The following is a 12,997-nucleotide window of genomic DNA, read 5'->3' as shown; positions in this document are numbered from 1 at the left end:
TACAGGGCACACAGGCACAGCCAGCCTCTCCTTCCCCTCCCAGGGCAGCCCCAGCATCATCCCCTCCACGTCAGTGCCACCACCAGGGCAACGTGCCCGTGCCACGAGGTCATATTTAATCCGTGCACCCCTCCTGGCATGCAGTGTGTGTGTGTGAATTAATGAGTGCCCCAGCACGGAGCTGCCAGCTGGAAGTGCCCGTGCCAGGCACCCACCCGTGCCTGCAGTGACCCAGAGCCCACTAAAGCCACTCTGGCTGCTCTGACCAAGTGTTGCCACATCTTCTTTCCACCTTCAGCACTGCTGCAGGTGTTCCAAGGGTGAGATGTCACCCAGTGTGTGCTGATGGTCCCAGCCTGCCTCCAGGCCCTGCCCTGGGCTTGTTACTGGGTGCTAATCAGAACAAGAGCAGCCAAAAATCCCTGCCAGTCGCTCCTGGAAAGCCTCAGGTATCAGTCAAATCAGAGAAAAGAGCCCTGCAGAGCTTTAAAAGATACAAAAGCTGGTTTGCTGCATGGCATGTGGAATTTCATTCCCAATGCAGATTAATTCCATTAACTCCTTCTGTGCCCTTTTTCAGGGATCCTTCCCTGCCTTTGCAGCTTGTGGAAAGCACAGAGCAAACCCATCACAGTCCCCTTTGTGGTGAAGGCACTCACTCCACAGCCTTATTCTGCTCTAGCATTTGTATTTCCTGCCCACTCACAAACGCCTTCCCCTCCCCACACCACGTAATTCCTGACACTTCCCAACGCCACCAAAATCCCAGGAACTCACCTTGTGCCTCGTAGCCAGAGTAGGGATGAGCTGCACCCACGTCCTCCTCCCCGGGGCCCAGGCCAAGGGCTGCCCTGAGCTGGGCCACGTTCGCCTGGGCTGTCAGCTCCCCGCTCCTGTCCCCGATCTGCAGCAGGAAAACCAACAGGGCACTGGTTAAAGGCATGGGGTGCTGCAAGCAAACAGCCCCCAGCCAAGGCTTTGCCAGCCTCACCCCAAAAAATCAAACACAGGCAGCCAGAAGTGAGCTTGGAGACGCCTGAGAGACCCCACAGCTCTCCGGAACTATTCTCCAGTGATAATTTGGGAGAGGGTCTGTGCTCGCCGTGCTGCAGCTTAAAACAGCTCAGTGCAAGGCACTGAGAGTGCCACAGAACCGAGCCTAAACGTGCACGTCTGGGCTGTCCTGTGGCCACACATGGCTTGGCAGAGAGCCCTGGCACTCCCAGCCCCCTTCCTCAAGTATTTCCATAGTTACTGAGCACCAGACACCACGCTGCCACCAGCCACGTGGGCACTCACCAGGGCCCTGAAAGCCCCTCTCTCCTGGCTCACAGCCACACAACTTCGAGCTGTTCCTAGTGATCTACCCACACAAGAATTCTTTTCCAAGTCCACATTTTTCCCAATTCCCACCTCTCGCTGGCCTGAGGCCAAGGAAGCTGATGTTCCATGTTTGGACAGAGATCTGTCCAACAGCTCCTGCTACTTAAAACGAGGAGTTGTGGGACACAACACTGGATCCTCCTAAAAGTTTAGCCCAACCAGAGAATGGCTGTGCTGCACATCACCAGCAGACACAGAGGTCACCCAGAAACAGCCTCTAATCTCCAGAGGAAGAGCAGGCTGTGTGACAGAGGAAGACCTTGGCTGTTCCCCTGGAGAGGCAGCTCCTGTTAAACGCCTGGCAACAGCTCCTTTGTGTCCCCTGCCACAGACTGCAGCATGGAACAAACCCATAAATCCCCACATTATTTATGACAAAGCCCCAAGCTCCAGTAAAGGGAGGCAGATCAAAGGGTTTATCACCAGGCATAAATCCCCCTGCCAATTACAGGAGATTTGCTGTTGACATCATCTCCAGAGAAATTACTATGTCCATGTTAGGTCTTACAGTCCTTGATGCTCATTTATTAAGTGCTTCCCTGACTTCCACTCATCTCAGATCATCTCCAAAGCCCTATTAACAACCAGGAACAGACAGGCAGGACAATGACCCCGGGCAGGAGCTGCCACACACACCACAGCAGAGCCCTGATTCCTGCCCTCAGCCTCCCAGGAGCTGCACTCTGAGATGACAAAAGTAGTCCAGAGCAGTGTCCTCGAGCTGGGGCACCTTCCAGGGTTTTTAGGCACATAGCCTCCATTCCAGTGGGATTTTGTGAGCAACCTGTGATCAACCTGCAGCAGCTTCCAGTGTGGTTACTCTGAGCTGGTTTCATTTGGAGTCAAATGCCACCATTAGATTTTTGTTGGGAAGGAGGTGATGGGAAGTGAGTTATGAGCATCAGCGTGAAAAGATTGAATTCCACAAGGTTTCTCCTGGCCAAAATCCTGGTGCTTGTCAAAGGGACAGTCTCTGCACTGCTCCATAATTCACGATGGGGGGACTTCAGCCATCTGCCATGAGAAACCCACTCCTGACACAGCTGGAGCCACAGCCAGCACCCTGCAACGACAACACTGGGACCCCCAACCCTGCTGGGTCTCCCCTCCACCCCCAAAGGCCCCAGGACCACCAGTGTGATCCTCCCAGGGCCCCTCAGATGATGTCTGGCTCTGAGGACTCAGCCCCAGCCTGAGCAGAGCTGGGAAAGTCCTGAAATGAACAGGGCCAAAGAACAGTGTTTCTTCAGTGTGTCTGATAAGTATCATTAAATCTGTAATTAGGCTGCTGTGTCAGCCCTACTCGGAGATTTAGCCAACCTAATAGACAGGCAGGAGAACACCCAGCACACTTACAGATGGTGATTTCAATTAGTGCTTCAAGAGGGCAATTTCTTCATCTGAGGAAGACTAAAGAGGCCACAGCCGATTTCCTCAACACACTGAAAAGAGCAAACAATGGAATTCTGGCTTTGTGCACTTCTGAGCCACCTGAAAACGGCAGGAAAGCTGCAGGGAGCTGGACCAGGCCAAGGTGAAACCAGAGCAGCTGCACACACAACCCCCCAGAGGGGTGGCAGTGGCACAGGGCTGGCTGCAGGCTGTGTGCATCCAGGGACAGCATCCACTGCACCAGGACACTGCAGCTCCAGCTCAGCTGGAACCTCCCTGTGCTCAGCAAAGTGGGATCTTACAGACTGGGGACTGCACTGTGCTGGGTGCACAACACCTTGGCCAGCCAGTGGACAAGTCCCCAGGCCCTGTTTCACCCAGAACTTTGGTTAAGAGCAAAGAACAGCTCACACATTTGCTGTAATAAAGGGCAAGGCTGGGAGCCTCCCATCAAAAGAGTTTTCCAGCCAAGCTCTGCAGTTCCCAAGAACACCACTGAACCAGCACAGAGAGAAGGGCTTTCCAGAGCAGTGAGAGCAAGGTAACTGCATTAATGTAACTCCTTGCCATAAAATAGTCTTGCTCTCACCAGGGGTCACAGGTTCCCTCTGGTTTGCACCAGCTTCTCTTACCTCTTGGGAGATTTCAAGATGTTTCCTTGCAAAGTGCAAAGCCTGCGGGTGGCTCCCCAGGGACACGTAGGCATTTCCAAGACTCCAGCAGGCTCTTCCTTCTCCCACCCTGCAGGACAGGAAACTGTCAAACCACAGAAATGCTGGGCAAAGCCCAGCAGGGCCTTTTGGAGAGCACTGACTGCCAGGCTCCTTGCTCTGCTTCCACCTCCACAGAGGTTCTACACTGGAAAATGAAGTGTGCTGGACACCTTAAACTCTTCTTACGCTGAGCTCAGCAAGAGCTGGGGATGAACAACAGCCTGGGAAGCAGGACTGTGCCCACAGGGATAAAATGTAAGCACTGCAGCAAGGGCCAGGATGGTTTGGCTTCACTGGTGAGCCCCAGCCTGAGAGGAGAAGCCAGAGCTCCTGCCCAGCTCCCACCTCATCCATCCAGGGCTCCTCTCAGAGCTGCACAGAGAGAATGCAACATCCAGCTCTGGTCCATCAGCAGCCCAGAGCTGAACCAGCAAGGAGAGAACACTGCAGGCAGGCAGCAGCTCCAGCTGAGCCCCAGCTCTGCATCACTGACCACACAGCACAAAACTGCACCCAACAGAGGACAGGGACACATTTCCACGAGGTCTCCAGGGCACTGCTGCTGGTTTCCAGGGAAAGCAGGGGAATGTGGGGCTTGCCCTGTGCAGCCCAGACCCCCAGCCTGGCTCCCTGGAGCTTCAGCAGCTGTTTGCAGGAGCAGGCAGAGCCTCCTGCTCCCCAGAGCCTGCTCAGCTCTGCAAACGAGCAGATGTGGGGGGAGAAGGGATAAAAAAAGCACCTGGGGGCGCAGGGGGAGGTTCAGCATGACTGCAACTCCCTCTTCAGAGGTTTGGGCGGGTTGATCAGCATTTCACCGTTTTTCTTGTCACCCTGTTCAATACCTTCTGCTCACAGGGTGTGTTCCCAGAAATGCAGGAGCCCACAGGCCTGCACCCCCACAGCATGATTCACCCTTGGGTGGGATTGTGCCTGCCCTGAGCAGAGGCTGCCCGGGTGGTGGCACAGCTCTCCCATCCTGGTGTCCCTGCTCCATCTAGTGGAGGACACCCAGCCTCCGAGGGAATTCAGCACCACGCTGATCGAGCTGGCTGCACAGTCACTTCAGCTGCAAGAGGGCTCAGGATCAGAATATCCAGGAAAAAAGAACCAGCTTCTCAAAAAAAAAAAAAAAGAAAAAAAAATATTTAAGAAAAATTAAAAGGCCAAGCCGCCTAAATAATGAGGAGCAAGATCAAGAAACATCATCTGCACACTCTGTATGCAACATGGAGGTAACCAGTATCAACCCAGGCAAAGTGGCACATCTTGTGTGCCCTAAACACACGGCTTTTAAGGGAAGTACAACTTTTGTGAACATAAGGGAGCTCTCAAGAGGCTCTCCTGGTACAACACAGCAGCAGCCACTGAGCACGATGCATCTTCTTGAACCTGATTTCACCTCTCTCGTTAGAAATCTCACTCAGCCCACACAGACACAGCACTGAGGGCACAATCTCCAGGTTTGAATGACACGAGAAAGGTGAATCAGGTCAAGTTCTTGACAGATGGTTGGACTAAGGACAGGCTGCCCAGAGATTTCTAATGACTTCCAAGCATACACATCACTGGTGCTTAACTCCAGCAAGAGAGAACAGGAAGTCAGAGGAGGGTCAGGGCTCTCCTCCCTCACCTGAGGCACTCCCTTACCTGTCTCCCAGCTCCTGTGCTATCACCAGGTGCCTCAGGTGGTACTCAATGGCTTTCTCATAGTCTTGAAGCAGTGTGCATGTGTTCCCCAGGCTGTAGCAAGCCTGGGCTTCTACTGCTTGGTCCTTGAGCTGTCTGGAGAGCTGGAGCGTTTTCCTACAGGGAACAGTGGGAACAAGAGCCCCGGTCACTGCCAGGCCAGGGGGAAATCACCCCTTGGAGCAACACCCAGCATCGCCACCGCAGCAGCCCTGCCACCCCAGGTCCCTTGTCACAGCCCCTGGAGCTGGGGGTTGGCTGTGACAGCTCGGGATGCCCAGGAGCAGCCCCTGGCACTCACTTGTAGTACTCAGCAGAGATGTCGAACCTGCCCAGGAAGATGTGGGCGTTGCCCAGGTTGCTGTAGGCTCTGCGCTCGGCCGCCTTGTCCCCAAACTCCTTGGCGATGGCCAGGCGCTGCAGCAGACACAGCTGGGTCAGCACAGCCCCCCCCTGCCCCACGGCAGCTCCCCTGGGCATCAGCTTTCAGGGCTGCAAAGCTCCCACCCAGCCAGGTGATGAACCTGCCTGTCAGCGCTGGCTGCAGCAGGAAACCTCTCCCTCTTCTGCAGTTCAGCACCAGGAAAGGCTCTTGGAAAAGTGGGAGTGATGGGAGCATCCCAGTGCTGTCCCCCCAGCTTTTAAAAACCAGAGGAGCAGTGAATTTCCACCTTCCACTGCAAGGGAACTGATACACACTCTGCAACAGAAGCTGAATTGCATTTGGATTGGGGCAGGGACTTTGTCACCTCACCTCCCTGTAAAGCTTTGCAGAAAGTTATTATGTTCTACAAGCAACATTTATTCTTGATCAACAGCTCTTTCAGCAGCTTAATTAAATTCATGGCTTGCATTTATTAAAATCTAGACTGAGACAAATTAAGAGCAGAAAAAAACCTCCTTGCTAGACCCAGCTGCAATTTGCCCTTGGATACCTCCTTTGGTTTCCAAGCCAACAGCACCCTTCCCTCAAGCTGCTCACGAGGTGCTGATGGGGGCTGGAGCAAGATTTGCTCAGTGTGAGTTGGTACAACAGGGCAGACCCTGGGGCTCACACAGGAGGGAGGAAAACAGCTGGGGGAAACATCTCCCTGTGCTTGCTGGGCTGTGGTGAGAAGGAAAGCTGCTCCCAGGCCCAGAAGGGAGTAGAGGTGTCTCCTACCTCCTTGTGGAAGGCAATGGCCTCACTGAAGTTGCCCAGTAAGTACTGGGTGTTGCCAAGGTTGCCGTAGGCACGGCCCTGTGCAGCTCTGTCCCCCAGCTCCTTCACCAGGGACAGGTTCCTCCTGAAAGAAACCAGGGCAGAACATCCATGAGGCACAGCCCTGCAGGGGACACGGGAGGAAACCTGCACAGAAAGGAAGGAGAGGCAGCCCTGGAGAAGGCATTTCCCTGCCAAGCACAGGTGACAGGCTGGTGACCTGTGCTGGACACCCCTGGCAGCTCAAGCCAAGGGTGCAGGTGCTGCTGCTCTGCTCCCTCAGGCCATGGGTGGCTCTGTGCAGGAATCACACCTGTGCTCACACACCTGGTCTGATCCATCCAACATTAAATCAGAAATGGCCTCACTGCAGTGCCAGGGCCACAGGAAGAGGATTTCCCTGTCCTGCTCCAGGGAGAGAGGCCAGATCCACAGTCCTATGCCAGGGCTCTGCTCTGGGAGCCTCCTGGCATTTCTTTACCTTGTTTTTACCCCCTTTACACACACAGCACACAGAGAAGGGTAGAGCACTCACCACTGGCACAAATTCACCCCGTGGCTATGCTACATGCACCACTCCTTGGAAAAAGGGTGGTGAGCTGTTCATAGGCACTATCACATCCTCAGATATGAGGGGAGAGATGCAAGATCTTATCACTCTCTTCACTCAAAAAGCTTATTTAAAAAACAAAAGCAGAACACAGTACAAGGAGAAAATCACAAGCCCAAAATTCTGGTGCCAACCTTCCCATGTGGCACACGACTTATCTTTGAAATGATTTAGGAAAAGGAAGGTTGGGACAAGTGAGGTAAAGTGCAGATCCTTGAGAAGAACCAGGACTCCAAAGTGACTCTTCCCTTGGGTGACAGGGATGGAGACACACAGGGATCCATCCTCACAGAGGCCAGCAGAGAGCAGCAGGGGCCACAGGAGCTGGGAGTTCAGCTCTGGCAAGCAGCAGACTGTTGCACTTCATTGCACCATCACGATTCAACCCACAGCAAGTTCTACAAAGCCAATGCCAGCGTGAATTTTAGCTCAGATTTTATAAAAGACCTTTTCTCACCTTCCTTGAGATTAATTTGCCAACACAGCTTGGCATCTCAAGGAAATATTCCTAATCTATTACAACCTGCAAATTCTCAGCCAGTGGCCCCGTTCCCTGCAGAAGGGGCTGGCCAAGCTTGGATACTTACTCATAATATTCTGAAGCTTTCTGTAGTGTGTCCTTGACTTCCTGAGGCAGGTAGCCCGGGTCCTGGGCCGTGTTCCAGGATAAGTGCTTTCCCTTTGCATGGTAAACATTCCCTATATTATAGAGAGCTCTGGCTTCACCTACCTAAAGAGAGGAAGAACAGGCAACAGCAAAATATCACACTTCACATCCCAGGAAGGACCTCTCCACTGCTGGGCAGAGATGGTCAGAACCACAAGCCCACATTTTCCTTTCCCCTCTTTCAGAACCACAAGCCCACATTTTCCTTTCCCCTCTTTCAGAACCACAAGCCCACATTTTCCTTTCCCCTCTTTCAGAACCACAAGCCCACATTTTTCCTTTCCCATCTTCACCCTCACAGCAGCAGCAGATGTGTGATGGCAGCCAGAAGGGAGAGCTTCACCCTGCAGCTCCTTCCAAAGCCCACCTTCACCAGAAGGTGAAGTTCACTGACTTGCAGACAGGTTGTTTTTAAAGCCAGGAAGAATTTCCTGCTGGAACCATTACCTTGTCTCCCTGCTCCCGAGAAATGTCCAAGTGTCTCTGGCAGCAAACCACAGCTTCATCAAACTGCCCCAGGATTTTCAGGGTATTCCCAAGGTTGCCACTTGCCTTGGCTTCTCCAATTCGGTCCCCAATGGTTCTACAAGATGAAGGTGTTAAAGAGCTCAGAGACTTTTATTTATCAAATAAAAAATAACTGCTGGAGGCAGATTTAAGCTGCAGCTTAGCACAGACATCTGGCTGGAGAGCTTCCCATGGGCTCCCACAGTTCTGAAGGCAGATCCTTGTTCCCAATTTGCTGTTTCAGAACTGCTCCAGTGACTGCAGGTCATTACAGGGAGTACTGGGGACAGAGGTGGACACTGCTCTTGCTCCAGGCCACATCCACATCCCTTTCCCCACCTCCCTGCTCTGAAGGCAGCTGTCCCATCTTGGTGAGTCCCAGCTTCTCCACAGGACAACCACCCTCAGGGCCAGTTTGGGATGTGTATTTCTGCGTTCAGGCCCCACAGAACCTGCCCTCACTCAAGGCTGTGCCTGATGAGGACAAAGCAGTGCTGACACACTCACCTGGCCAGGGTAAGGTCGTGCTTGTGGTACAGCAGGGCCTTGGAATACTCCTTCAGGTAGAAATAGGCATTGCCCAGCTGGCTGTAGATGGCACTGAGAGTCTTCAGGTCCTCTGTCCCCACCTGCACTGCTGCTTCAAAGAAGGCTGCCCCAGCTTTGAAGTCCCCAGCCTTGCACAAGCGCTCTCCTTCCAGGGCCAGCTCCAGGCAGGATGCCTCCATCCTGCCAAAAACGAGGGAATTGTTTCTAGAGGAGTGTGGCTGCAGTGCTCCCACTCTGCTCTGCAGTGGTCACTGAGTTTGCTTCATTGCACACCTTTAAATTTTCCCCTGGACTCAGAACACAGGAGCATCCAGATTCCACCTCCAAGTGGAAGGTGTCCCTGCCCATGGCAGGGGTTTGGAATGAGATGGTCTTTAAGGTCCCTTTCAACCCAAAGATTCTCTGATTTACAGACCACATCTGCAAGCAGCCCCTGGGCTCCCAGCAGGAACACCTATTTTCCCTTCAGGTGCTGCAGAAGCCACATATCCAGGAATTTATACCTGGACCATTTTCCCTGGGGTAACAGCAAGGGAAGCCAAATTGTAACAGGTTTTTACTGGATTCCAGAGAAAACCCTGGACTGTGCAGATTTTCTTGCCTGAGCAGCTCCCAGCACTGTGTCTGCTTTTCATTAACTCTCCTGCTGTCACATTTTCCACAGGCACTCAGCACACTGGCCTCCAGGCCAGCTTTCCTCCCGTGCATTTTCTGACACCTTTGGCACTGTCAAAGACAGCACTGTGAGCTTTAAGAGAGAGAAAACACTCCCCTCTGAGTGCTCCAAGCCCTGTCAGACCATGCCTGTCCCAAATGGACATGTCCTGCTCCTCTATCCTGATGCTTCTCCTTGCTCTTTTTCTGCTCAATTTATTTTCAAAAGTCAAAACTATCTAGGTCAAAGGTGGACATCTGCTGAGAAAAAAAAAAAACAGAGCTCCCTTGTCCAGAGGCAGAACAGCAAGGGTCTGTCAGAAGATAATAAATGCCCACAGGTGGTTTCTAGTCTGCTCTCAGCACTTGGAGGAAGTTTGTGGTACCCAGCCCAAGAGCACAACTTGCCCAGCTGACTCCTCCTGGAGCAGTTTCCTGCTGAGCCCTGGGAGATGCTTCCCCAGAGGCTCCCAGGAGCCCCAGCCCAGCCCAGCCCAGCAACCAGGGGCTCTGCAGAGCAAGGACAGCCTGCCCTGCACACACCAGCTGCAGGACCCAGCCCCTGCTGCTCCAGGCCTTGCTCCCACCTCTCCTGCACCCCACACCAGCACCACCTCCCCCTCCACCACGGGGCACAGGGAGGTGCACGCAGGACACACCAACCCTGACGTGTTCTCCCACAAACAGGCAGCACAGTGCTTTCTCAGCTGCCAGGAAACAAAGCCAGCTCCTCCACGAGCAGCTCATGAACTGCCTGAAATGCAAGCCCATTTCCCTGCTGATCTCCCTGCTCTGTGTGGTTCCAAACACACAGCACCTGGCATCCTCCAAAGCAGGACAACCACAAGGACTGCCCTAACAAAAGGAAAACAGAGTAAGACCTGGTTTGAAACTCTCCCTCTTCTGCCTCGCTGTTCCTTTGTCCCCAAAGCCACCAGGGAACAAGAGGGAGAAGGGGGTTGTGAAGCAGCTCCTGTGAGCTCCCACCTCAAACTCCCACACAAACATTTCATTCCAAAGCAAAGCCCACATCTGAGTGGCTATTTTATTTATCCAGGAAAGCTGCTGTGGTGCCAGTGCAGCATTTGTCCCTGCCTCGGCTTCTGTTTGATAGCAGCAATAAAAATATTAAGATGAAAAACATTTAACTTCTCTCTGCTGATCCTCTTGCTAGACCACACGAAAATTAGTAAGAATGAGTTTCTGCCTGGGGATCCCACCAAAATTTCATCAGTCCCAAGGTACATCCATGGTTTGTAGATCCTGCATCATCATCAGGTATTGACAAACCTCTGCTGATACATCTCAGACAAAAGGAGCCTTGGGACTGAAGGAAGACAAGAAACAGCTTGTACTCAAAATCAGCAGGATTAACTTCAGGCAGCTTAGTGGGGATGAATCTTGAGAGGACCTGAAATGCAGGAATGAGCCACTACCACTGGAGATAATGTTGGATTCCAGTTAGAAGTTAGCAGAGACAGAAGCAAACTAACTTGAACTTGAATTTCAACCCAAATTGAGCTCAAATTTCAACCCAAACAAAACTCTTTCCAATATCCAGGTTGTCTTTGAGGAATTGAGTTCACCAGCTGTAAACAGTCCAAAAAACTGGGGTGGAGGCCAATTTCCCAAACTCATGGCATTGCTGTCCAGCTTGTGTGGAATTTTTTGGGTGATTTTAAGAGCTTGAACTGAAGGTTCCCATTCCCACGGCAACAAAACCCAGGTACACATTGCAGGGGTGGGACCACATCTGCCACACCCCAAAGTGAATTGTGTGCCCGAGAGCCCACTTTGTGACACACTCACACCCGTGGGTGCTTTCCTGGTGTTCCCATGGTAACTGTCCAGGCACAAGGCAGTGACATGACCTTCCAGTGCACACAGCCCTTAATTAAAATCTGTTTGCCCTTGAACAGGCTGCTCTGCAGAGTATCTGCCTTGTCTAATTAACATCACTGCTCAGACTGGGACCCGAGCAAACAAGAGAAAGGCACAGGAGGCTTTTCCCTGCATCCTGCTCTGCCAAGCCTTCGCTGCCTTGGACAACAAACAAGGATTGCAATTGTTAACAGAAGCACAACCATTTGTAAAACCCACCTGCCCTCCAGAGCTGCTTTTGGGAAGCACCTCTGCATGCAGTTCAACCACTTCAGGCTCTAAAGCACGCAGGAAAACAATGCCAACGGCACAGGAATCAACTAAAGGTCAAGGAACAAACGCAAGCACACTGAAATTCCACTTTAAAAAGCTTCCAAACCCACAGCTCAACTGCCCATAAAACACAGCTGAAAGGACAAACCTGGACCAGGCAGTAAAGGGAAAACAGTCAATGACAACAAGGTCCAAGCCCTCCCCTACCTCTTCTGCTGCCTGTGCATTTTCTGCACACCCAAAGCCACTGGCAGAAGGAAGCAGTGGGGCTGAGGCCACACATAAATGCAGTGTTTGGCCACTGATGCACTCAGCAATCTGCCCAGGATTCTGCCAGGGGAATGAGTGGGGGGCACGATGCTGGCAGATGATTTGGTCCCCATCAGTGTGGCACCTGTCACCTCTCACACTCATGAAGCAGGACAGGGTGACCTTCCACCGTGCTTGACAGGCAGGAGGAAACCTCTTCCCAATCCAACATGGGCAGCACCTCCCTCCCTCCTCCTTAAGTTTTTCTTTAAAGGGTAACTGATGTAAAGGCAGAAAGAGCTGAGAAAAACGGGAGGAGCAGCCTTGAACAAGAATTCCCAGGGTCACCCATCACTGTCAGGCAGCAGCTAATGAGGAGCTGGAGCACAGATTGCCTTTTGCCTGCTGCAAGCTTGTTCAAAGAGCTCCACAGCAAAAATGCGCCTCTGGAAAAGGTAAAATAGAAAGATTCTCACATATCTAATGTTTTCAGTAATTTGGAGAAGGCAGAGAGTCCCAGGAGTGCTGGGGAAGCCAAGGACACTGCGAGAAATAAAGGGAACAGCACAAAGTGCCACCAGTGCCATTATCAGTGATCACCATGACTGCTGTCAAACACTATAATTAGGATATTATAATTGGGTGATGATAGAGGTCCCCAGAGTGGGAACACCACACACTCAGACCTCCCAACACCCTGCTCAGGGCTGCCTTGCTCACAGCAACCTGTCACTGCTGACAACAACTCCATCAGGGCACACAGAAAATGATCATGTCACCAGACAGAGCCTGGGGTCAGTCGTCTGCTGCCTTAAATATTGCAAATATCACGGGGCAAGAGAAACTCTTCCTGCCTGCAAGGTGAAACTGCCTTTAAAAAAAGGAGAGAAGGGAAAAGGAAAGGTATTTATAGATATTTGATTCATGTTAGTGGGGGCGATTGCAGAACTCATTCCAATCAGACCTCGTGTAGTTCAAAACTCCAAGCTTTTAGACAGAAGGTAAGGCAGAAAAAAACCTATCAAAACCATCAAGAGTAGTAAAAAAATCCCCCTTAGTATTTCTATTGATTTGAGTTAGTGAAGCAACAGATTTTAGCATCTTACTTGCAATCTGATTAGGTTTTGTACAAAAATAAATCTAATTCCAGAGTGCTGGCAATTAAACATTTCTTCTGAACCAAAAAAGGATCAGATTTACCAGGTGCTCAGTGTAAATGCATATTCACTGCC

At 51.9% G+C, this 12,997-nt stretch overlaps 1 protein-coding gene across 3 annotated transcripts in view; it reads right to left on the bottom strand.

The window, feature by feature from the left end:
* Positions 1-12,997, bottom strand: part of GPSM1 (G protein signaling modulator 1) — a 63,332-nt gene that overhangs the window by 34,065 nt on the left and 16,270 nt on the right. Inside the window, exons 1-9 of one of the 3 annotated variants that reach the window (XM_053961960.1) lie at positions 11,724-12,295; positions 8,667-8,888; positions 8,100-8,235; positions 7,573-7,715; positions 6,337-6,460; positions 5,476-5,591; positions 5,136-5,291; positions 3,408-3,516; positions 778-904 (exon numbers count right to left, since the gene is read on the bottom strand). In XM_053961960.1, coding sequence (XP_053817935.1) covers positions 778-904; positions 3,408-3,516; positions 5,136-5,291; positions 5,476-5,591; positions 6,337-6,460; positions 7,573-7,715; positions 8,100-8,235; positions 8,667-8,888; positions 11,724-11,899 — 1,309 coding nt within the window. In that variant the 5' untranslated portion in view covers positions 11,900-12,295. Of the gene's footprint in view, positions 1-777; positions 905-3,407; positions 3,517-5,135; positions 5,292-5,475; positions 5,592-6,336; positions 6,461-7,572; positions 7,716-8,099; positions 8,236-8,666; positions 8,889-8,981; positions 9,033-11,723; positions 12,296-12,997 lie in introns of those variants that run through there. The other 2 variants (XM_053961950.1, XM_053961949.1) reach the window with 2 other exon arrangements.

This window comes from Vidua chalybeata, chromosome 21 (genome assembly GCF_026979565.1).
Source record: "Vidua chalybeata isolate OUT-0048 chromosome 21, bVidCha1 merged haplotype, whole genome shotgun sequence".
Taxonomy (NCBI): Eukaryota; Metazoa; Chordata; class Aves; order Passeriformes; family Viduidae; genus Vidua; species Vidua chalybeata.
This window is presented reverse-complemented; position numbering and strand designations above follow the sequence as displayed.